At 40.6% G+C, this 26,445-nt stretch overlaps 1 protein-coding gene across 1 annotated transcript in view; it reads right to left on the bottom strand.

Annotated features, from left to right (window-relative positions):
- The window catches only part of pex7 (peroxisomal biogenesis factor 7), a 75,098-nt gene that overhangs the window by 13,656 nt on the left and 34,997 nt on the right, over positions 1-26,445 (bottom strand). The window contains exons 8-10 of the mRNA XM_008298102.1: positions 25,818-25,931; positions 20,984-21,039; positions 7,415-7,514 (exon numbers count right to left, since the gene is read on the bottom strand). Coding sequence (XP_008296324.1) covers positions 7,415-7,514; positions 20,984-21,039; positions 25,818-25,931 — 270 coding nt within the window. The remainder of the gene's footprint in view (positions 1-7,414; positions 7,515-20,983; positions 21,040-25,817; positions 25,932-26,445) is intronic.

Raw genomic sequence — 26,445 nt, forward strand, 5'->3', positions numbered from 1 at the left:
ATCATAGAATCTACTTCAATCATTTATTTCTTTTTGTTTTGGTCACACATAATGAAAACCAACCTAGCTCGCTGCGTACTACCATCTGCCAAAACTGCACACGTCTATTACGTCTTGACGTATGTCATTCCAATGTTTTAATCGGATGACTTTGGTGCAATAACTGTGGCCAGCGGCTGTCTATGGAGAGCAGTTTTGGATATGCGCACCATGATTTCATCAGTTGATCACTTAAACTAACACTGATGCCCCACACAAAAGCCAACAGCCTTTATGGTCAAGATGAATGAAACGACACGCGTGACTGTAACCCCCCACAGAGGAATGGACATTTTGGTCTATCGTCCACAGAGAACAAAGAGCTGACTCAGCCAATCACAGTGATGAGGAAGGACCGGTAGATCACAGCTGTCAGGGTCACACATGAGCCGGAGTGTCGCTGCACTCGGACTCGTCATTCAAAAACCACATGTGGTTGGTTTGCTTAAGAAGCCTGACAAATAAAAAAGGAGTACAAAAACTATTAATGTTCATCCATCCATCCATTATCTATACATAATCCTCACTAGGGTCTCGGGGGGCTGAAGTCTATCCCAGCTGACTCTGGGTGAAGGCAGGGGAGAACATGCAAACTCCACACAGAAAGATCCCGGGTGTCCTCACTGGCACACGAACCAGCGACCTTCTTGCGTCGAGGCGATGATACTAACCACCGCGCCACCTTGCAGCCCTGATTAATGTTCAAACACGTCAATTTGATTTTGTGTAAATTTTGTATTTTTTTAAAAAGTGGTATAACAACGCAGGACAGCAGATCAACCAAATCACATACTTGAGTCTTTTCCAAAGAACAGCGCACGATATTGTTGCGATATTATATAAGAGCTATCTGGCGACGCATCACGGTAATTCAGTTATACTTTTAAATCCTAAAAATGGATTTTTGTTTCTACTTTCTGATGTGATTTAAAAGGAGAGACTCCCCGAGGAGAGCGACTCGAGACAGGAACACTGAAAACAAGGGGGGAGGTCTTATCTGTGACGTCACTGTGTGTGTCCTCCACACCGTCACAGCCGTGTGTGTGTGTGTGTGTGTGTGTGTGGTATTTTACAGCCTGCTTTCCTATAATGACGTGTCTGATAACAACACAGCTAACAATACAGCTCATTACTGTTGTTGCCTCTTCCCACACACACACACACACACACACTCAAACACTGACAATACAGCTTATTACTGCATCGCTTATACACACACACACACACACACACAGAGCTCACTGCCTGTCAGACTGAACTCGTACTCTGCGTTCAGGACTGCTCGCCCTCTGTGATTGGTTGCCGTGGGAAACTCGACTGTTTTACCGTGACGTTTTTTTTGAGGCCCGGCTCATGAGGCGTTATCACGTACGCGCTTCCACCTCGTCACTGTTTGTGTTCTGCTCAGTCTGATTTTCCAGCCAGTTATTTCTGGCCCCAAGTGAAAACTGTGGTGGTGGTGCGTGTCGAGAAAACGAAGTCGTGTTGTGGAGGCAGAGAGGTGAACGTGAAGACAGTTTTGTTCAACCATGTTTTTGTTATCGTCACCAAACTTCAGAAAAAGAATTTTTAAATTCATCCGGAATCTTTTACTGACGATGGAGATTTTTAAACACACCTAACGAGTAGTTGTACTTCATTTTATTTAAATATACTGTATAATCACACCAATACAATGTTATAGAGAGAAACCCCACTAGTGTCTTTGAACAACCAGAGAACAACCTTGAAAGAATCCAGTATTGTCATTTTTTCCAACTACCTGCACAAGCCCGTGTTACACAATGATGACAGTGTCCATGGATGACTTGGAGCTGTGGGGCAGGACGCCGGGCGGCTCTCCTCCTCCAACGTGGTGGCCGTGATCGTGGCGTTCACCGGTGCCTCCATCACTCAGGACTCTCCCCTGAAGGCCGTGATGTGGGTCCACCTCATCATGGACACTTCTGTCGCCCACCGTGTCTCTGCTGCTACATAAACCATACGGCCACGACAAGCCTCTCATCTCCAGGACCATGATGAAGAACATCCTGGGCCACACTGTGTTCCAGCTCGTCGTCATCTTTACCCTGTTCTTTGCTGGTGAGAAGTTTTTCGACATCGACAGCGGCCGTAATGCCCCCCTGCACCCCCCTCCATCAGAGCACTACACCGTTGTTTTCAACGTGTTCGTCATGATGCAGCTTTTCAACGAAATCAACACCAGGAAGGAAGATCCACGGAGAGAGAAGCATGTTCGAGGGCATCTACAAGAACCCCATCTTCTGCAGCGTCGTATTGGGAACCTTCATCCTGCAGATCATCATCATTCAGTTCGGAGGGAAGCCGTTCTCCTGCACAGCTCCGACCATCGAGCAGTGGCTGTGGTGTGTGTTCATCGGTGTGGGGGAGCTGCTGTGGGGACAGCTGATCTCAGCCATCCCAACACACCACCTGAAGGTCCTGAAGCAGGCAGGCCACGGTTCCAGGAAGGAAGAGATCCATGAGGAGGAGCTGACGGAGGGCGTTGATGAGCACCGATGACCACACCGAGATGGAGCTGAATCAACCCCAATTCCCAGTTACCCCGGGTCACCGTGGCAGGCACATGAAAAGTGACCCTACACACATCTGAAGGAGACATCGTCACCAGGGAGGAGCAGTAATTGACTTAAGGTTATATCAAGTCACTAAACGGGTTGCAGCACCCTGGAGGACACTCTGCAGACTTGGGTCTGTTAAATGACTGTATCCCTGGAGGTCAGAATTCCCACAGTCTAAATAATGGGAACGCAAAGGAACTACTAAGGATTTATAACAAGCCATCGTTTTTATCATGACAGAATTCTCCCACAGGATTCTTTAAGTGTCGAGTCTCTCACCTGTGATTTCTCTGGTTTGAGAGGGACAACCCGCCGCAAAAGTGGTATTCAGAGAAACTAACACGCTATGTTGGGCTCCATGATAAGACAGCTGGGGGGGATGGGGTTGTTTTTTGGGGTGTGGTTGATGTCTTCAATTTCTAAATGTGGCCAATTTTAGATTTCAGTGTGAACTGGTCCTGAACTGACCCAAATGCACAAAAGAAAAAAAAAAAAAAAAATAATCATGAAGGCCACTGAAGTCTGCACTGACAATTTCATTTATTAGCAAATCTGTGAGCAGTGGGACCCCAAACACATACGAGGTCCAACACCTCCCTGTCCCTCCATTGACTACCTCAATCACGACTGTCTTAGATGCTTCCAGTCACCACTGAACTGTGACAAATGTCTATCTGGAGCGACTTAAAACTTGCATGAAACATATGGAAGTGGCTAAATCAGAATTGTAAACATCAGAACCCATGTGTTTGTGCTGCTGACATTGTGGGAAAAAAACTGAGCCACATAAAAGCTAATTTGTGGCACTTATGCACACAGTCTGAATGTAGCCTTGGAATTAGCTGCCCTCTGACATCAATACCTGTGTCAGGGTTCTCTCTATGCATGTACACACTGTGAGATCTGAAAATACCATTTGTGGCCAAGTGTCTGAAGCAGCTGGTATTGATCCAAATGTTGCACAGTGATTAATAATAAAGTCCTAAGGGGGGGAGCATAGCAATGTGAGGACTTCTTTTCTATGAAGATGTTTCTCTTTTGGTCCAGGACCTGAACATTTTTTATTTTTTTGTTGGATGTGCGTCCTCATTTTTCTTCTAAAGTTTCCCTGAAATACCACTTTTCCAGAGAGAAGAACGTCCTCATCACTGAAGGCTTCTTTTGTAGAAATGAAACATGACATACAGTAATACATTAAGCTTGCATTAGGGTATCTTTTCTGTCAGTCAGACTCACTCTCTCCTGTCAGCATTCGTCTTTTTGAGCTCCTCATCTGGGACAGCTGTAATTCTTGGCTGTTTGACAGACTGTCTCCTGAATAAAAACATTCGGTAGCTACAAACAGCCTATAATCCAGCTGTCTCTGTAGAAGACCGTGTTCGACTGGTGTGCTGTTGTAAACATGCAGTCGTCTAGTCCGCAGGTACAGGATGATTCAGACCTTTTCAAATCTAGTAAAAAATAAGTCTGAGTGATTTCCTAAAGCAAATGGTGATTGTGTGAACTACTTTCAGTGAGTATTTGTGGCAGCAGGAGGTGTATGTGGAGAGTAGAATCAAAATAAACTACAGCGTTTATCCTCATAGCAATAAAGGAACAACCAGTCAGTACAGCAGAGTGGCTCATCGATGTGTTTTTGTCATTTTTAAACAATAACAGAGCTGTGTATATACCATGTATGAGGAATAAAACATACCAGGTGGCGATACACACACAGGCCTTGGTAGTGGGATCAAATAGTCCATTTTGGTTTTTTTATGGGATAAGCTGACAATAATAGAAATTGGAAATGTGACACATTCGCTGCTCGACAACCGCTATCAGTTCTTGGCTTGTACTTTTCTAAAGCACAAATTGCAGCAATTTGAACTGCAATTTCTAAAGCAATCTTTGTTCCGAGGTAAGGATCATTCAAGACTGTGGACTCTGGACTATTATTTAAAGATTATACCAGCAATTTAGGAAGCTTTAGCTCATCAGCTGTAACAGTGATTCCCAATGTGTTTGCCTTGTTCTCCACAGATTCTTCATAGCTGTGAGCTGTTCAATCAGATATTGATCCTTCCTCCTCAGAGTGGCTACAATGTGGGGAGCATATTATCACATTAACCAACTCACAGATCTTTTAGGTTAACTTGCAGCTTCGTGTCCAGTTTATAAACAATAAAGTCTATTTTAATGTCCTATCATCCAGTCAGCTGCTGGTTTCAGTAGCTGTTAGAATACCAAGAAAATCAATCTGCAGAAGCCTTTTGGAGCTGCCTAATCAGCCAGAGCCAAAAGATGGTCATTTCAGCTAGATGCTATTACATTTGCAGTGAAGACTTCCCAAAGACTGATTCCTCAATATTTCCGTGACCAGAGGCCTGTTCTTTGGCACCACCATCATGTCTCTGTTACAATCGCCTTTGTTTGAGAAGAAGTATCTCAAATGGCTGTATTTCCAATAAATATTTTGCTGCAGGCATAAATGAGACAAAGACGACAACTTAGAGACGATGTCAAAAGGATCATGTGAATAATACCGCTTCCATTTAAAAAAGATTTGTTTTGCCTCATGTCCTCGATGTTGGATTCCGCCTCTGTGGGCTGATTCTCAAAGCTTAACGGAAATGAACCAAATCCAGCCGGCCTCCCTCAAGGTAGGGAATCAGTCTCAAAACTAATGATGTGGTTTAGGAACTGGTCAGCAGTGATGTCCGCGCCACTTGTAGTTAATGGGCAAAGACATGCTTGTTCTTTTAAGGTAGATAATCAGATTAAAATATAAAACAGCAACAAAGAACGCTTGAAGACTTACATGATGCTGCAGGAGAAACAAACTCGCTCTGCTTCTGTTTGCAGCTGACTTCAAAACTAATTTCACCATCAACACAGATCCCAGTACAGTTCTTGTCAGGATTTCCCACGCATGCATCCAGCGGCTTCCAGCTGAACTCGGCTGGATGTCATTTTTATCCCTCGACTTTACTTGCAACAGAGACAGCGCCTGTCTAAATTAGCTGGAAAACTGAATTTGACACCGGTGGCCTTTTCGATTCACTGCCTCTTTACCCCCCGACACATCTGAGCACACGGCCCGCTGACAGCCCAGTGTTGGTGCGTCTTACTGTGTGTTCGTTAACTTCAGGCTGCTCACGTGCAGACAGGTTGATGGATGGCGCCATTTCAACAGCACACAGATAGAAACCGGACATGGACACAGTGAGGCAAGAACAGGGAAAAGGGGATGTTTCCTAAATCTGATAAACACATTGTAAACGTCCAGTGAACCAAATACATGCTTTTGGTGAGTGTAGAGGAAATAAAATATCAATGAGTACAATACAAAGAGGCTATTTCATTATTTTCTGTAATAGCTTCACCTCAGTGCAGCTAATGTACATTTTTCTAAACCATCAACCTCCATCTGCGGTTTGCTGCCTCCAGGTTTGGGTCGCAGTGTGCAGCAGTCCATGCATCTCATTTTTTTTTTCTCTGATGTACTTAGTGAAGCGTGATCTCCACAGGCTGAAGGTCTCCTGCTGTTTACATCTGGTGAACTTATTAACTATGCCTACAATGATGGATCAAGGTCCCCAGCTTCACAGTGAGCCTTCAGGTTTCACGTACAGACCAAAGTCGATCTGTTCCTACGGTGCCTCGAGTGGATTTTTGGAAATGACTCAATCTGCAGACAGTTTCTGGGGCTAAAAGAAGACTTTGTCAGTTAATTTTGCAGCATTTTCTACACGCGCGTTTCACAAAGTTTACATCGAGAAGATGTCAGTTACATTAAAAGCAGCTTTTTGGCTTTACAGATGGTTCTGACTTGCTTTTAAGTATGTCCTTGTGTTTCAGACGGCCCACTTAAATGTCTTGGTCTCAGAATTAACCGTATTTTTCCTGGTGTTGTCTTGGTCTCAGACAAAGAGGATTCTGGATTTTAATTTTACACCAGTCGACTGCAGGGTTACCACTAAACTGCATGTACATCGTCTGATTTATCTGTTATAGTGATGGATGACAGACTTCCTGAATCAAACACAACCAACAACTTGACTAATTTCTATTTAATGCTAACTAAGCTAGCTAACTAACGCTAATTAAGTTGCCTCGTCACCAAAACGCTTCAGAAACAAAAGGAGAAAAAAAAGATTCATTGGTCTGGGAATCTTGACCTGAAGGTTCAATACAGATACAGAACAGATACAGTACAGATAGTAGCAAACATTTTTGATATTTATGAGTAAAAATGTGGAAGGTTACGATCACCGAACACCCAGAACAGTGGACACCGTTGCAAATCAATGCTAAACAGCCCTTGAGGCCAACATTCTTCTCAGCTGTTGCTTCATCCAGATTCATTTAGCCTTTTGCTTGTTTCTTCTTGCTGAATAGTATCATTTATGTTACAGAAAGTTGTCGCACCAAAGTCTTCTTTTCTTACATCTGCTTTCTCTTGAGATCACATGACATGGTGCTCTGCTCCCTGATTGCTGGCTCTTGCATGATAAACAGAACCCTGTAGAGTGGGATGCGCCACTATTGTCAAATCTTGAAATGTGCACATCTGGGATCAGCGAGAAGAACATCTGGGAAGTCAGTCCTCATGAGTGCGACGCAATTCAATCTTCAAATCTGTTAAAACTCCTGCAGTGTAAGAGCAGCTCCAGTAAATAAAGCAGGGTCACGTTGTTTTAACGAGGCGCTAACCCTCAGAGCTACGTCAACAAAATGTTACGGATGAAATGAGTGGCTGCATGAAACGCAATACAAACAGTATCACCAGGACAAGTGTGTTTGTGTGTTACCTGGTTGGGGATATGCAGGTTGAAGTCTAATCCACACACGAACTCTGAATGATGTTCAACAGTGTCCAGGAGAGGCTGGTTTCGGCTGTAATCCCAGAATCTAAACATAAAAACACAGATGTTTGACTTACTGTTGTTTCCAAAGGATTAAACAAACAGCAACTTAAAACTGCTGGGGGAAAAAAAAAGCAGCCTCAGACTAAAATCGTTGACTCTGTGGCAACAAAATGTGCTTTACATGCTGGAAGCTCATGCATCGTGCAACCCTATGTCCATTAGTGCTGCAGCCAGGCACAGTGATCACTGAACTGCCCCTAAATATTACAAACAAGGCTTTTAATTAAATGTCTAAGAGTTAAGCTAAAAAGATTCAGATTGATTTGAACATAACATGCAATGTGTCTGTTAGCCAGCTGTTTGTCTTTCCATTCAAACAGGCTTTTAATTTTCCTTATAGGCAATAAACATGTTAATGAAACATCTTCTTCTTTAACAATAAGAGTCGATATGTCTCATCGTAAACTAATATAGACAGTGCACAGCATACTGAAATGAATAGAAAATAACAAAGACATTTAATTATCTGAAATCAAATGACAACTGACTTCAAACACAGCAAGACATAAATGAGTTCTTCGCTTCGTCGCTGAGATATATCTACTTGATTAGTCTTTTCATGTTGTGGGAAAATAATACAAGCTCGTTCAAATTTTGGATGTTTTAGGTCAATCGGAGTTCTTCCCACTGATGGTTCACTCTTCCACCTTCGACTCAGGTGGCAGCACAACAAAAACGACCAAGCAAGTGCACATTAACCACAAAGAGATGCAAAATGGCTGCAGGAATATACAAAACAACAGTTGGGTGTGTTTGCAGAGCACGTTCTCGCTACGAAGAGGAATAAATGTTCTGATTTTTAGTGATGCCCTTTCTGTAGGATTGTAGTTGTAACAGTGTTTTTAAAGAAAATGGGGACAAAAATGCAAAAAAACCTCGACACAAGACGTTAAATACATCGTCTTATGTGTAATAGCTGCCTGACTGCATGTGGTGCAAAGAGAGGAGGCACGCACCTGCTCAGAAAAACCAACAAAATGTTCACGTCATCATTACAGTCCACAATTCAAAATCCGATTACACGGGGAGGACGATGAGTAAGAGAAAGGGAATGGGGAGACGTTGCTTTAAAGACATAAAGAGGAAGGGATGCGAGGGAGACGGCAATCTAGAAAATGAGGTTATGAAAAATAAAGAAGTAAAAGAGAGCGAGAGAAGGCCAATAAAACACTGCCTCCAGACCTCGGGCAGCAGCGGCCAATCAGACTAATTGAAAGACTGTTTCTCTTCCTGGTCTTGACGGAGTGGTGCGTTTCTGTGTGTGTGTGTGTGTGTGTGTGTGTGTGTGAAAGCCCTGACGCAGCAAACACTCCCTCCAGACTCATCCACTTTGCAAATGTAATTAAATCATTTTCAGAGGGAACACTGCAGCTCCCATTGTGCTCCATTAGGCCTGTATTAATACTGCAACTGACTGCAACGCACACACACACACACACACACACACACTCACACACACTCACACAATGAGCGATGGGTGTCTGGGGAGAGTTGGGCATTGAGAGATATTATATATTGAGTGAGTGAGTTGTTAGTGTAAATCACTGCTCGCGCTCAGTGTCCTGTGTGTCCATGTACATCTGTTTGTGTGTGTGTGTGTGTGTTCTTAACAATGCTGCAGTGCTGACCGGTTCATTCCTAATGAGCTGTTTGTTTCTGGACTGATTGACGACTCAGAGCGCATAAAGAAAACGAACTTTCTCTCAAAATGTTTAACAAATGATGGTCAATCGGTATAAAAATGGGAAGATGAGCTTCGGTGAGGCAAACCGCAGCAGTATATTGAAATAATAAAACTTTATCTCTGCATGAGAGTTGGGTTTTCTCACGCTGTTTTAGAGCAGCGGTGTGGTTTCTCTACACCTGACTGCTCAAACACAGCAGTTGCCAGTTTCTGCTTTTGCTTTTTAGTCTTTCTTGCAATCAATTTGTTATAAAAATTATGTCAAATCAGTCTAAACTATCTAACAAAATTAACTGTTGAATTCTGCTTCATTTGATACTTATTACAATAAGTGGTTGTAATTTTCCATGAAGTACAATTTTGCATTGTGAATGTTACAACAAGAGCATATAGAGGTCATTGTAGGTAAGATGCAGAAAAACGACTTTGAGTTTAGAGTGAGAAAATTAAGAGCGAAAACCTGGGAAAATAGCTTTTAGTTTAGTTTTTTTTTTTTTTGTCGAGGAACGACATTGCTTCACATTGCAAGGTTAGATCATCACACCACAGACGTCATCAGTAAACAGAGAACGCCACATTAGTGAGGAGATGCAAAAGTATGGAACATGGCTACATCAAGTTAGCTGACCACAAGTGAAATGATTAAAGTTGGTAGGTTGATTCATTTATTGATAAGCTGCTCACGGGTCCAAATTTGAGACTAATATACATTTGTATTGTAAATTTATCATTTAAACCTTGGGAATTCCATTGTTTTGTTTTTTTTACAGTGACCCTCACACAAAATCAGACATTACAGGTAGATGAAAGTAAAGAAGAACATCAGGACTCCTGATAAGGAAGAACTAAGTTTCCTCAGCTTTCATATCGCTAACCAGTAATGGGTCTTGAGAAAAACTGTGAGATACAGTGAAATACTAGTTGAAAGCTGGTGAGTGGAGCTTTATTTATTTCACACTACCGTTTTTTAGTACAGTTCGGGCGTCCTCATCTAACTGCTCACTTGATTTGTTAATATGAACCAATTCTCTGTGGCTGTTTTTTTTTCAGACTTGATTCTTCTGATGTAGGTTTTAGGTCTTTGCAGGGCTTTAGTGAGCAAAGCTTTCTGTAACACACTCTTACAAAATGATTCTTACAGCAGAGCCATTATGTGTGTGTCTTTGTTGTCTCCACAGAATGAATCATGCTGATTCTTCTCACAGCCGCAGACAAAAGACTCGTCTCTATGCTCGTCTTGCTGAATCTCAGTGATGCATTTGATACAATTGATAACAAGATTTTCTCTCAGAGGCTGGAACGTGTCGTTGGGATCAAAGGAGCTGCACTCGGCTGCTTTAAAGCACATTTATCAGATAAAATACAGTTTGTTCATGGAAACCATGATTCTTCTACTTACAAGAATTAGTTGTGGAGTTCCACAGGGTTCTGTGTTAGGGTACATCGCCTTCATGTTTACATGTTTCCATTGGGCGATATTATGAGGAAATACTTCTTAAACTTTCACTGCTATGCAGATGACACCCTGCTATATTTATCTATGAGACTGGGGGATAAACATCAGTTAATGAAACTCTAAGCATGTCAAGGCTTGGACGATTGAATTGTCTTTGAAATACAGATAAAACTGAGGTTTTGGGCTCTAAACACATTAATAACACACCATTTAACCAGATAGTTGCTCTTTACAGCATTACTTCAGCCTCCAGCACCTCTGTGAGGAACCATAAGGTTGTTTTTTAACGGGTTATGTCCTTTAACACATAAAATAAGTCTACAATATGTTCTTCTTTCACCTGCACAAAACACTATATATAACAACTTGACTGACAGTCCTCATAAACTTCTTCTGGTGTCGTCAGGACTAACGTAGTTCTTTTTTTACATTACTGGTTCAGATTTGACAACAAAAAGTTGTGTCTTCATTTTTAAGCTATTCACATCGTATCTTTCCAATGTGATGAGAATTAATGCTTAGTATGCTAGCGCTGACCATATTTTCAGTTTTTGTTGGGATACATAGCACCCAGTAGAAGTGGGAATTAGTGGCTGATAGAAGTGAAAACTTAGAATATAAAACAAACTCAAGAAAACATACATTTACCAATACCCATATGTAATTTTGTAAAGTATGAATAACCCCAGTGAGGGGAGTACCCTGTATGTGTTCACTCAAACAGTCCAACATATTTATCATCCATAGTGAAGTGCAATACGTCTGGAACATAATTAAGTGCAGTGCCAATAAAAAAATCAGAGCTGATATGAATGCATTTCTGTCACGAAGGCTCCACTCTGTGCATTAAGAGGCACGAGTAATAATCCTGCAGCTAAGAGCCACTGTTGCCTTGATTAGCTTCATAAAATGAGCAACAGCAGTGATTTACTGGTGACAGTAATGACTGTAGGCTTTTTAGATTTCAGCAGTGGGTAAGAAATGCAGCTGCACAAGTAGAAATGGCAGAAGATATAGCAGAATTTAGTTGGGTTTTTTTGAAAGTAAGGATGAAATCAGTAGCTGAATAATTGATTAGTAGATGAATAAAGAAATACACCAATCAAGGCATACTGGGTAAAACTAAGCCCATCAAAATATGTTCCCTTCTTTACTCCACAACCGACAATGTGAGCCTTTCGCTGCACGTCCAAAAGTGTGTAAATGTGAAAAACCTTTTCGGTGCAGTAGAATTTTTTTCTTCATCAGCAAAGAGCTTCCAGGGTTCCATTCATTTTTCCTAAAAACCTGTCTGATAGCAAGGTTTTTGGATTTATAAGGGTCAGATTATCGAGTCACGACTGTGCTAGCTTCAAAACTATTAGTAACTCACAAGATACAAATATGTGAAAATACAAGTTTATAAGAGCTGCTGTGGTCTTTCAAACTCCCCTCAGGTTTAATTACACCAGAGTGCACCATGTGTAAATCGAAGGGAACTAAAGTTTTCCTTCACGAACAGAATCAACCGTGACGAAAAGGAAGCCTTACGTTGTATGTTCTACAAAAGCATGTGTCAGATTCAGTGTCCTGCGTAATTCAGATTCAGGTTTAGATGACGTGAATGTGTGTGGGTACATGTAGGAGCAGATGACTGTCCCAGTTGGACAAACACACCATGTTATTTGTATAAATGAGGCTTGCACAGGTCTTTTGTCCCCAGTTTCCATGGTAGGTAATTATTTAGCTTCTTTTGTATTTCATTCTGTGGAACCGTCCATTCACCTGTCAGCTTTGTGCATTACTATGAAACTCATTAAGTCACAGCAGAGAGGAGGAAAAAGAGGCTACGAGGACAAAAAATGCGAGCCAAAGCCTGAGAAAATAAGACAGCGCGCACGCAGAAAAAGTAGGATTTGAGAATGAAGTGAGAGGAGACGACAGAAAGGGAGACAGAAATGGAAAGAGAAAGATCTGATGTCAGCGGAGCCGTTAATTTAAACAGGAAATTAATGCTAAGAGTCATAGAAAACACACACACGACAGAACGTGTTATCTAAAACAAACATGAGATGTAAAAAAAAAAAAAAAAAAAAAAAGGAAAACATGATCTGAGTCTCAATTTCCAAGTAAATACTAGCGCTGGTTGTTCCACAGTAAATAACTGACCTACAAAGAATGCTTTATTAAGTGTTCTAGTTCGGACTGCTGCATTTTTAGATTTTATACTTTGAAAATAATAATAATAATATATAAAAGAGAGTTTTAAATAAAAAGAAAGAAATCAGCATATTAATCTTTAGAATAATTGTTATAGACTTTTAAGTGCCTTATTGGCATGAATGTAAGATTATGTTTTCCAGCAATTAGGCTTTAAATAATGGCAGGAGTCTTGTATTTGAAGAGCAGATAATTACACGTTCATATATTGTTGTTGATTAGAAAGAGTGTAACACAGTCTTCTACAGAGTGTGTTGTATTATGGGTTGTTTGTAGCCTTACTATTGCTATGGTAATGAGTTTTTATTTAGTTTATCTATTTTTATTAAAGTGTTTATTTGTAGTAGGACGAGCATGAAGCATGAACTGAACAATTACCCATCTTAAGCTAGGCCTTTATAAAAATGGGGCGTTCACACCTGCTGCCAGTTGTTAAAGTAAGAGCACTCCAAGCGACTTCTCTTTTAGGTTCTTAAAGACGTAGCACCTCGTCCAGAAGTCTTCTTCAATTCTGGACTGAAGAAGCCTCTTGGATGAGAGGCTCAAGAGCTTGAAAAAGAAGTCTAGTTGGTTTTTTTTACTGAAGCTCCTTAGATGACCATGAGCTGGATGACTGAGAATCTGACAACTAGAATGGCACTTCTTGTGATCTAGATTCGCACCAAACTCTACTTGGCTCCACTTCTAGCAGTTAGTAACCGACAGAAGACACACCTCAACTTCAGAATGAATTAGAAAAAGTCTCTAAATGTCAGTACAGAGTTGCAGTGATACAAAGCAGTTGTGAGTTTACATGAATGAAGCGCGTCAACAGCAGCAATTAATTGTGAGTTTTGTGATCCATTGTAGTCGTATTAAAAATACATAAAACTCAAATAAAGATACATAAGAGACAGTACAGAGCACAAAATGAAAAGCATAAATGGACATAAAACAAAAAACACAACCAGAAATTGTACACACACATAAACAGTGAAACAATAAAAGCACCATAACACATAAAGCCACAGATCACTCATGAGCACATGACTGATGCTTCCTTAAATCCCAGTCAGGATTCACTTGACTTTGCCAGAACAAAATGAGCTGTTTGTCCTAGTGAGGATTTACAAAAGCACATCTTACAGTTCAGACTTCTTACAGTCTCGCTGAGAGGAACCAGCGGCTCCATGAGCACCTCAGGAGTCGTATTATTTAGCCTTTTAAATATCAGTACAAGAAGCAGAACCAGTGGTTTGATCGTACTGGCAAAATTCAGATTGCTTGAATAAATAAATCACCATGAGAGGCTCCATAGCTGTAGATGCTTCCCATGACCACCAGGTTAAACAACAACTTAAACATTTAAAGCTCATAGAAAAGTATTTGCTCCATAAAATGAGTCTAATGAGTCTCAGTAAGTTTGCTAACATGCTGCGTGAGATATTTTACCTCTGAGGCCTGCTCAGTGCGTGGTCCATTAATCTTCAGATTTAAGTCATTAGCTTCTGTTATAGGTTAAGCCCTGAGAGAAAGGCAAAGTCGCACTGTTTTCTTAATCTAAAGAGTAAGACAATGCTGACATGGGCTGTCTATTCATCGAGTACATGTGCGACTGTACCATATATCTAAAGCTGATCCAAGACATTTGGAGTCTGTTTATCGTGAATCTTCCAGAGTTCTTCAAGTGTTTGTTCATCCCAGTTTAACCTGCAGGAGTTTCTTGAGGCTCCACTCTGACCTGAGCTCACCGAGACTAAACCAGCCGGAGAGTGAAAGGAATGGAGGTGGTGAGCGGAAACACAGAATGAAAAAGGACTGAAAGAACTTTGTGTGCACACGTGAATATATATATAATAAAAGAGTGTGTGCGCCGATGTATTTACATATGAGTGTACCGCATGTGCATTCATGTGTTGTTCTTTGTGTGTGCAGGTGGATTAGATTAGTGTTTGTACTTGTTTCTACCAGCGTCTGAGCACACAGGAAGGCCTATAGAGGCAGGTGTGTTTACCGAGCAGAAGGTGTAACGAGCCGAAGACAGCAACACCGCCCAGATTTAACATTTAACACTCCGGATGACTGACAACTGCATTTCTACATGTTTAGTGATGCTCAGGAGTAATTTAACCAGTAGCTCTGATTAAAACAGAAACAAAGTTAGTGTCTGATTTTTGTCGTAGTATCTTCAGGTTGACTTTGTTATGTATTGTAAGAAGTCACACACAGATTTATTAGCCTCAATATTGTTAATTCATGATATAAAATAGCTGCTGTGTTTCCGCTGAAGGTAGAAGTAGTTAAACATTTTGACACACACGCATATTAAACTCAATAAACTCAAAGCCTTAGAAGAATGCCATGTACATTTCTTATAGAGCTACAGCCAGCAGCGGGCTAACTTAGCTTAGCATCAAGACTGGGGAAAAATGTATACTGTGGTTTTTGTGCTAAATTCACTGATTTCATTTGAAGATATATTGTGTTGTTTCTTGAATTTTAAAAGGTGCTTTTGAATAAAAGCTTTGGATGGAGCCAAGCTACCGTTTGCCCTGTTTCCAGTTTGTGTGCTAAGCTAAGTAGCTGCATGCTGTAGTCTCAGCAAGAAATCAACATAGATGGGGATGTTTTAATAAAGTTGGCATGGACAGTCTTTTTAAGAGAGGTTTTGGTCTTGATTTTGGACTAGTTGTGGACTAGTTTAAAGTGGTTTTGGTCTTGATAATAAACTGCTTTTAGGTGGTTTTGGACTGGTGTTTGGTCTGGTTTTACAATACTTTTGGACTATTTGTCTTCATTTTTGCCTGGTTTTGGTCTTGATTTTGGACTAGTTTTAAACTGGTTTCAGATTTCTTTTGTCAGGTTTAAACTAGTTTTGGGTTTGGACTTAATTTGTCTTCATTTTTGACTGTTTTTAAACTGGTTTTGGACTGGGTTTAAATGGGTTGTAGTTTAGATTTTTGATTGGTTTTCATCTTAATTGTGGACTTGTTTTAGACTGGTTTTGGACTTTTCTTAGACTGGCTTTAGACAGGTGGTTTTGGTCTTAATTTTAGACTGGCTTTAAAATGGTTTTGGAGTAGTGTTAGACTAGGTCTTGTTTCAAACTGGTTTTGGTTTTGACTTTGAGCTGGCAAATTGAAACACTTCAGAAAATCCTAACCAGGTGAGGTTCTATACTGAACATATGATCAACAATAAATGTGCATCCACATCGCATAATCCTGCATTAAAACATTCACATTGGAACTCAAATATTACTACGTCCTCTATCTCATACGACAGGTGATGGACATTTTTTTAACAAACATATTTAGTAAAACTTACAAACTGCAAAGTGGCTACAAATGGATGAGAAAGAAGCTAATGGCTTACAAAGTAAAGAAATGCATCTCCTGTTAATGAGGTGATTAGAGCCTCCTGTTGTCACTCGTAATCAATGCTTAGAGGGTTCACACACACACACACACACACACACACACACGCAATATCACTGGCTGGACGCAACTTATAATAGGTGATAATTACCTCGATATGCTGTGTGTTTGTATTGTTCAACATAAAACAAACACACTTGACGTTGCCACGGAAGAAAGCGCACACACACACACACACACACCTACACACACACGCACACACACACACACGCACACACAAGCACATAGCTAGTTGGTAATTTGCAGTGCTGGCTACAACCACGCTGTTTTAATAAGATAACATCAGATGAAGTAAACCCACTGAAAGCCTGTTATCACAGCAGTAATGAACGGATTAAGGATTAGTTCCAAGAATGGACAGTAAGTGAGTTAATAAAGGAGAAGACCGAGAGATAGATTAAATTAAGGATACAGCATCTGTACAGTCTAGAGGAATACCTCAAGAGGAAGAGGGCTTTCTGATCAAACCCGCTGATTTTCCCGGTCAGTAATGTGCAAAAGTTTTAGGCACTAGAATGTCGTGAGGATGCTTTAAGAGCAATGCAGAGAAAATAGAAAGAAAACAAACTGAATAAATATTTGCTGTGGGTACACTCTGAAACAGCAGTAGTTCTCCTCCGGCACACTGCTTTTTAATGCATTTGACAGTTTCTTCTGTGGATTCAGTCTGTCTCAGTGTCCTCGGCCACCTCATTTAATCCAGACTGACTCCAGGATGTTAGCTCCGGTTTCAGGCTGGTTTTAATCCTGTTTCTGTCTTGATTGGGAACGGTGTCAGATTTGCTTTAGTCTTGACTTATAGCCAGGTTTAGACTGGTTTTAGACTGGTTTTGGACTGGTTTCATATTGGGTTTGGCCTTGATTTTGGAATGGTTTTGGTCTGGTTGTAGTCTTCATTTTTGACTGGTACTGGTTTTAATTTGGGGTCATTTTTAGACTCGTGTTAGACTGATTGTGACTTGCTGCTACTATGGCTTTAGATTGGCTTTGCTATCCATTCTGGAATTGCTTTACACTTGTTTTGGATTGTTTTTTGTCTTGATTTTTGGAATAGTTTTAGACTAGTTTTATGTTAATTTTGGACTGGTTACAGACTAGTTTCTTGATGTTAGGATCTTGATGTTGGACTGATTTTGGACTGGTTGCATAATGGTTTCATTCTGGATTTCGGAAAATCTTTGGACTGGTTTTGGTCTTGAATATTCTACTGGTGTAAGCTGATTTTGTCTTGATTTTGGGGTGGTTTTAGGCTGTTTTTGGACTTGTTTTAGGGTGTTTTTTTTAAAAAAAAAACCAAAAAAACAGTTTCAGTCTTGATTTTGGATAGACTTTACACCAATGGGGGACTAACTTTGGTCTTCATTTTGAGCTGGCTGTTGGCGATCTTGCCACAGTCCTTAAATGTAGTGAGTATGTCTCGGTGTTTTCCAGACTCACTGCATGATGTTAAGATCAGGCCTATGTGGGGCTCAGACCATCTATTGCAGGACACTGGTTGTTCTGGTGGATGAAGCAGCTCTTTATCAGTGTGGCTGAATGTTTGGGCTGATTGTCCAGCTGCAGGGTGAATTTGGGACATACACCTTTATGATAGCTATGGATCGTAACACCATTTCTTGCACAGTACTATATGTTGTGACATTTCTACATTCTTATATTATGGATCAGATGAAGTGTTGACTTGATGGAGGTATCTGTGGTTTGAGGTTAAAGACTCAACCTTGTGTCTTGAGGTTTGATGGTCAGACCATCACCTTAAGTTCAGACTGTTCTTAAATAAACAGGTAACAGGTGTTGCAGAAACAGAGTATTCAGCAAACCTCCCTCACATCAATAAAAGATTTCAAGAATTTATAGGCATGAATTATTTCAATGCTTTAGTTTTATGCCAGCAATCTTTTTACTTTGTTTGCAGCCTCCAGGCATCTTCATGAAAAACAAAAATAAATGTTGTTTGGTACATTTCTGCTGCCTTTCTGTGCATTGTTACTGCGAATGACGTTTTTTTTTTTATAGTGTCCGTGCATGCATGCGTGCATGCGTACGTGTGTGTGTGTCAAAGCAGCCTGTAATGTAATCAGCACTCTGCATAGAGTATTTGAGCCAATGAAAGCCTGGATCAATAAAACAATAAAACACAGGCGTTGACACAGAACCAGCTCTTACTCCATTTATCTTTCAGCCTTCCTGCTTTTCCTTCGGCATTTCATCTCTCTCTGATCATTTGACATTTCTAACGCCTGCCCTGTACTGCAGCATCACCTCTCTTTCAGCTCGCCACCGGTCATTATTTCATTTTGTGTTTAGTGTCTCTTAATCCACAGCAAGAGCTGAAATGACTCATCTAGAGAAATTCACCAAAGCAAAATGATTGGAGCTGATGATGGATTTTTCAGAATGAAGCAACATAGATCATGGAGGATTTTTTTTAATGTCGTTTATACCATAAGATATTCATTCTTTTAGTATCTCTGGGTGGTGTTTTATTTACAGGGAGGCTGAATTGGGCCGATCAGGATGTGCAGAGTGTTTATAACTACTGAATGCAGCGCTTTGTGCACGTGAGTGATTATTGTTGGTGGATCTGGTATCAGGTCTGCGGGTTTCACCTTATTCCAGCGTATTCATTTCATTCACTGTCTTATTGTTCCTGTTGCACATTAACACTAAATACTCCCTCTGTCGATCAGCTTCACGATGCAGGTTTCTTCTTTATGTCGGTCATAAAAACATAATTTGGATATAGAATTCCCACGCAATGACAAATTAGTTATAAAACAACATAATGAAGTCACGAACAGGCCTCAATCTCTCACTAAGTGGTGAGCTTATTATTTTTCCATGTATTATTTGGCTACTGAGGTGGTAATTGCTTAATAGAGTTTCTCTCTCTGCTCTTCTAAAGCTCTCCAGGGTTCTGACAGATGAATCTAAAGTTGGAAACCTGATCTAACTCTGACTAGATTAAGTTTACTTCCTGAATGTCATAAATATTGGCATCCTGGGGTTCTGTGGATCAAAGACACATGGGGGAATTATGACATTTTCCCTGATCTGCCAGCTGAGTAAATCGTATTACGATAAGTTGGGGGCACTGACGTCATTGAACCTATTCTCAAAATTACCCAAATACAACTCCACAAATATTAATACAACAGAAATGAAGGACAATAATGTTTCATCCATTTTCAGTGGTTTTAACTCAGTGACAGCATTTTAATTAGAGATACATCCTGGTCCCAGCACAGTGACCTCCAAGGTGGAATGGTTTGAATTAATGACATTGTTTTACTGACAAAACATACATTTATAGTTCGTATAAAACTGTCTAAAAATGTTATAATGTCCTTTTTGCCCCCCAACTGCTCCACGACTGAAATGACTAATCGACTGTCAAAGTAACTCTTGATTAATCTTCTGATGACTGATTAGTTGATTATTCAGTTGCTAAAGGCCGGCCGGCCGGCGGCCTCACCCGTCCTCCACCTAACTGTATCTTTAAATCACTTTATTCATCATTTGAAGCCCTGAGACTGACGGACAGGCAGAAAAGTCGATTCGTCAGCAGTTCATCAGACTTTATGTTAAACCTTAGGCTGCAGAAACTCATGAATACTACCCCCCAAGTAGACGGAGAGAAAGGAGGCAAAGAAAGAGGTGACACCATTAAGAAGCAGCATAAGGAACACAGAGGCGGTCGACCTTGAAATTACAGGTTTTATTAACTTGGTCTCTGCAGCTCAATAAAGGAACCGCTCATCTTGTCTTCATCTTGTTTTTCTCTCCATCTCACACACCAGTTAACTTTATCACACATTATCACTCAGTGGTCTTACTCGTTACTTCTTGGAGGATGACACCATCCATCCACTTTGGTCGGTAATTGAAAGAAAAGGAGCAGAAATGCCACTGCATCGGTCTTTTCACCTCAGGAAAAGTATTCTTTCAGAGAGTCAAACTGGAATACGGCATCACAGAAACCTCACAGGTATGAAGCCACATTCAGACTGGACTTATTTCAACAGAAGGATGTGGGAAGGTTTCAGTATTATCATTATTATAGAACCACCTGAAGCACCAATGTGGGTAATTTTCAAACCCCCAGCCCAGAGATACCTCCTCACATCCTATCTTTGCCTCCTCTCTGGTGCCCCCTATGGAGGCTTTTGACTTTCTCTTTTCGTTCATGTCTGCAATTTCCTGTAACTTCCTCAAGGATAAATGAGGAGCAGCTAGTGCTGGGTGGAATACCAGACTGAATGTTTGAAAGGTGACAGGCCCACGTATCACCAGCAGGGTGTCCTTCAGCACCACTGCAGTTCAATTTAACACCGTTAAAGCCGTAAGGTTTCACCAATCAGTAGGTTTGAGTTTGATGTGGGTACAAATGACGAATGTTTGAATCAGCTCCACAGGGTTTCTGCCTCAGTCCCAGTCTGTGTTTCCTCTCTGATGTTTACTCTACATTTCTTTGTGCAAACACATTAAATTTTAACTTGTACGGCCTCCTTCATTTCTATGGATCATTAACGCAAAATGAGCGACACACATTCACATTTCGGCTCCTGGTGTTTTGCTGCAACATCACCCGACAAGCCAAAAACAAGTTCATTTAAAAAGCTTAAATTCAACAAAGTTCACACACTGATTCATAAAAGATATAAAGGATAGATGAAGAAAGGCAGAGCTGATCTTACCTGACAGTGAAGTCGTACGAGCAGGACGCCAACACCGTCTTACTGAACGGAGAGAACTGCAGGAAGAGGAATAAAATCAATTAAAATCAGGACAATGATTAACTGATATCTTGTTGAATGTTTCCAAATTTGCCATCAATTTATTGGTGCGGCACAATTAGTATCAAAGAGGAACAGAGCTTTTTTATTTGACAAACATCAGTGTTATTCTAAGCCTGTAAATCACCAGAAACAGACAGTTCAACACATGTATTGATTATCTGATTTAAAAACGGAAACCATACATACATACTGAGGTCCAAAAGTTTGAGACAACAAGTAAAGACACTTTTTTTGTATTTGTTGAACACGAAATATTTCATTATAAATAATAATAATAATATCAATTTAATACCGAGGATCAGGGGAAAGCTATGAATCCGTCAGCATTTGTTTGCTTCCTTTTGCTTCAGCAACAACAGATCTCATTTGACTTTAATGGCGTTAACATGTTATCAGTTAAATATGTTAAAATTATATTTTATAATGATAAAAGAAAATTAAATGTCTGTGTCTGTTGTCTAACTCACCATGTGTGGATTAATTACACAGAAGTGAAGTAAACAGTAGAGAGGAAATATGCACTGAGACGACAGTTGCAGCGCTGAGTCAGAAGTCGTCCATCATAAAGCAGACGACCTGCAGCGCTGTTTACAGTTTGTTCTGTTGAACAGAAAAACTACATTTCTTTTTAGATCCTCAGGGACCTGCTGAATAATACATTTTCATCTGTCTGAGCTTTTTTGATGTTGTACTAAAGTCCCCAGTTAAGCTGCAGCTTGTCCCTCATCTTCTAAAAAAAAGGCGTGAATGCTTAAAAAAAAAAACGTGACTTTTCCCCATCAAAGTAAAAAATGGCTTCAGGCAGGTTGAGCAGAGATTCCAGCTTTTTTCTGCTCAGCAGTTACACAACTGTGAGGAGACGGAGAGCCTGAAAAGAGTCCACAGAGAGTCATTTCACCGACTGTCGGCTAAGCACTCTTAAATTAATTTATTCGCTCATTTGTTCCCCCTCTCTGCCTCTGACAGTTTCACCTTTCTTATCAGGAGTCTCTTCCTCGTTTAGCACCTTTCTCTCCACTGCTGCGTTTTTTTTCTGTCCCTCATTTCAATTCATAGCTGCTTTATTGGCAAAGTCATTTGTTGCCCAAGCAAAAACAACAAATATAACAACTCAGCAGATGTGAATACGCAGCACAAACTTATCAGCTGCATTGTCAGATAAACACTGGGACAGCAGCTACAACACAGATCTGGTTTTCTGTGCTTGTCCTCTAATTTGTGAAGCCTGTCTTATTCTGGATCTGTCTCAGGCCTTAAAACCTTTAAATGTGTATTTTGATTATATAAACATGGAAAAACGATACAGAAAAAGTTAGTTAGTTTCTCTGCAGAATGATTTTTAGCATTGATCTTTTGCCTGACCTGGACTGGATTTTTGAGGCTAATAGTGATTTTTGGTCTGGTCTGCTTGTGCTATATTGCAGCTTTTTTGTGCATGTAAATGGTCTGCAAAGTTAGAAAGCCCAAAGTCCTCCCCAAATGGAGTCTTTTCCTCCCACACAAAGCACTGCTCCTTACCTGCCTGAAACTGACTTTGAAGTCCAGGCTTTACTTATCTGCATCACCATCGGACCAGATGATCAATCAGAGAAGATCTGGCTTTTCAACAATGTATAGTACCCACAAAAATTATGTTTGTTACCATGAAGGCATGCAAACACATTGTTGTAGACTCCAACAGTGAAATTATAAACCTGTAAATTGGCATAATATGGGCTTTTTCAACACGAAGGTTTGAGATGACTTTAGCTTTGCACCATGGTGCTTCATCCTACGTTAGAAGATGGTGAACTGTGGTCATGAAGGGAGGCACATGGTCAGCAACAACACTCTGTAACATTCAGACCATGATAGCTGGTATGACGGAGCCCAAACTATCCAAGAAAACATTCCCACAACCATTACACCAGCAGCACCAGTACAACCCGGGACTGCTGACACCAGGCAGGCTGTCTCTATGGATTCATGCTGCTGATCAAACCCTCTGCAGCCTCAGCAGAAATGAAGATTCATCAGACCAGGCTACGTTTTTCCATCTTCAGCTGTCCAGTGTTGGTGAATCGGTGTTCACTGCAGCCTCACATTTCTGTCCCTGGCTGACAGGAGTGGGACCTGATGTCGTCTGCTGCTGCTCGTTTACCTCAAGGTTAGAGTCTGAGCTGATTTCTGCTCAGCACAGTTGTAGAGTGATGAACAAGGAGTTTCCTCACTGGACTGTTTTAGCTTTTCATCCTTCTGAGTAACTTTACAGAGTTTTGTGGTGAAAATCCAAATTAGCAGCTTCAGAAACAATCCTACCACACTAAAAGAGACTAAACAAGGTCTTCAGACGTGAATATGAAGGTGTTTCTGCTGCACTTTTTTCACATGACTGACTCACTGACAACTGCATGAAAGAGCAGGTAGACAGGTTCTCCTAAAAAGAGCTCAGTGAGTTGTTATAACTCATCATTTCTCTGTCATCAGTTTCACACAGTTTTTTCAGAATAATTTGACTTTACCTGCTGAATCACAAACTACAGAACACTACGATCAATAAAGGCATCTCACTGAAACTTGTTTGTTTATGTCATTTAAATAAAGAACTGCAGTTAGGGACTCACAGGAGACACATGGTCAAGACATTAGACCCACATTTCCTATAATGTAACTCCACAATGTTGCTTGTTCTCCTAAAAGTCTTTCACACATCACACATCTAGTTTGTATCGCTGTAGTAAATTTAAAGTCTACCAGCTAAATCAGGGACAACCTGGGTGACACCAGTACGACATTATCAGGTTCTCCTCAGACCCCGTCAGAGAAGCTAGGGAGTATGAAAGTATACAAAACCAGTGTCTGTGAAGATTCTCAGTCATCCAGCTCATGGTTGTTCTCGTAGAGTAATCGTAGCAACTGGACTTGCTTGAGCTCCTTGAAGATGTTTTACCTCTCATCCAAGAGGCTTCATCTGCATTCACACCTAACAAAGACCCTAACGAACCCCATTGTGGCAGGAGGAGCACTAACGACCCACATAACGAGGGGGAGGAGCAACAAACCCCCAGTTAAAACTGAAACTCAAGTGTTAATGGCTCCTTAAGGATATAAGTATCTGAAACTCCCCACTAGTCAGTCAGAGCTGATGAAGCCTCTTGGATGAGAGGTGAAATGTCTATAAGGAACTCAAGCAAGTCCAATTGCTACAATTAAAGTACAAGAATATACAAAAACCTTCGCATCTATTCAACTCATGTTTCCCTTTTCTTTTAAAGCCTGATCACTTGTTTTTGTTCATCATTCCTCTTGGCTCAAACAACATTTTCCTCACCAACACTAAAACCTTCATCAGTGCTCATTGTCAGTCTAATAATGTATAAATCCACTTTATCCAAATTATCTAAACCACATTGGTGCTAATGTTCTAATTAAAAGTGTTCATAGCAATCATTCACTGGACAGGAGAACTGCATAACTACAGTACATAAAGCAGGTCAAAGTAGTTTGGATTACAGTTTTAGAACTTTTACTGTGAGAGCCAAAATAAGCAGCCATGTGGGTTTAGGAACGATGAAGGAAATAGTATACAATAAAGGTTAAAGAAAAACAGAGATGCAGATAAAGATAAGCATCAGCTTTACTTGATCGCTGCAGCTCGTAGCTTCAGACAACCACGTTCCTGAGTGGTATATAACTTGGTATAGTTTGTTTTCTATATCGCTATCATATATAACACCGATAATTCAAGATTTAAAGTATCCACCAACACTTTCACTCAGTCGAGCTGTGCCTTTTCAAATTCACCTGACGGCTGGACAGAGGGTCTCAGGCCGTCACTGCTTATCAGTTTATTTTTATCTCTTTTTTCTCAGGCTGCTGATCACCTCATTTCTGCTCCTTCCAGTCAATCAATACGAGCCGACAGATTTGCAAACGCTGACAAACACTTCTGGAGTGAGTACTCTGGATCGATTGGTGACACCTGTCCTGAAAAGCCGTCTGAGCTGCCGGATAGTTTAGTTTCTGTTTGTGGTTGAACAGCGTGAGTGTGTGTGTGTGTTGTGCTTGTTGTGGGTACATGACTCAAATTATTTGGGGAACACCTCGTTTCTGGGGACAAGTGTCCATAATGTAACCCATTAAACAGGTTGAGGGTGAGACTAGGCAAATAGTAGTTATGGTTATGTTTAGTCTCCAGGAAATGTAATGTCCTGTGGATGTGTTTGTGTGTGTGGATCTGTGTGTATTCATGATGTCTCTGTGTGTGTGTGTGTGTGTGTGTGTTTATGTGTGTGTGTGAAATGACGTGTGCGGTGACTAATCTGAGTAACAGGGTTGTGTTTGGGGACTCCTCTGCAGCTGTCTGTTCACAACGTGTGTGTGTGTGTGTGTGTGTGTGTGTTGGCAGAGATGCAGTGTGAGGTCTGACAGCATCAAAACACCCACTTAAATGGAGCTAATAAGAACACACACACACACACACACACACACACACACACATTTGTGCTCAGTGCTGAGAACACAGTGTTTTTAAGACATTTGACGGAGCCTGTGGCAGGGTGCACCACAAACCAAGCTGGGTGTACTTGTTTGCCTATCTTTCTGGGGACATTTTTGGACCCTTCTCTCCAGTCCTCACTAGGGTCAGACGTACAAACGGCTGTTTGAAGGTTAAGACTTGGCTCCAGGGTTCAGGTTTATGTTTGGTTGAGAAGCAAAGCAAGGTGTTATGTCACTGAGGGTCCTTACGTACCTTGACTCTGCGGATGGCGTAGGTGTGTCCCGACATCTGATTGACGGGCTGCCGGACGTTCCTCAGGTCCCACACACACACAGTGCAGTCTACGGAGCCTGTAGCCACAATATTCTGCAGACAGACAACAATTCATCATTATAGACTCATAATTATTAAAGTTAATTGGATTATATGTTCATAATTGCTTAGTAAACACTTTTAGTGTAGAACTAAGGTGCTGAAACTTATTTCAGAATAAATGCACTTCTTAAAATGATAAATAATGAATCAAACAGAGCTCGGAAAATACTGGTTAAATGTATTTTAAACTACAAGACTCCTGCGTTGAAGGTTTTAATCACTGAGGAACTCCTGAAATTTAATCTAGAATTTAAAAGAATCGAACCTAAATACAGCTTCATATGTGAATTTTAAACTAAAATAAAGCATTAAAAAATGTTATTTTCAGGGCATCTGCACAGCTCATTCAAAGAATTTTAAAGTGGAAAAAGCTTACAGTAAATGTATAAAAGCAGCATTTTTAAAAAAAGATGTTGTATACCATTTTTTTATTAAACTAACAAAAAATCTAAACTGCAATCAATTAATTCAATTTCAAAGGACACTAGAGCTGTTTAAATGCATT

The sequence above is a fragment of the Stegastes partitus genome, unplaced genomic scaffold (genome assembly GCF_000690725.1).
Source record: "Stegastes partitus isolate 25-593 unplaced genomic scaffold, Stegastes_partitus-1.0.2 Scaffold1282, whole genome shotgun sequence".
In the NCBI taxonomy this organism is placed as follows: Eukaryota; Metazoa; Chordata; class Actinopteri; family Pomacentridae; genus Stegastes; species Stegastes partitus.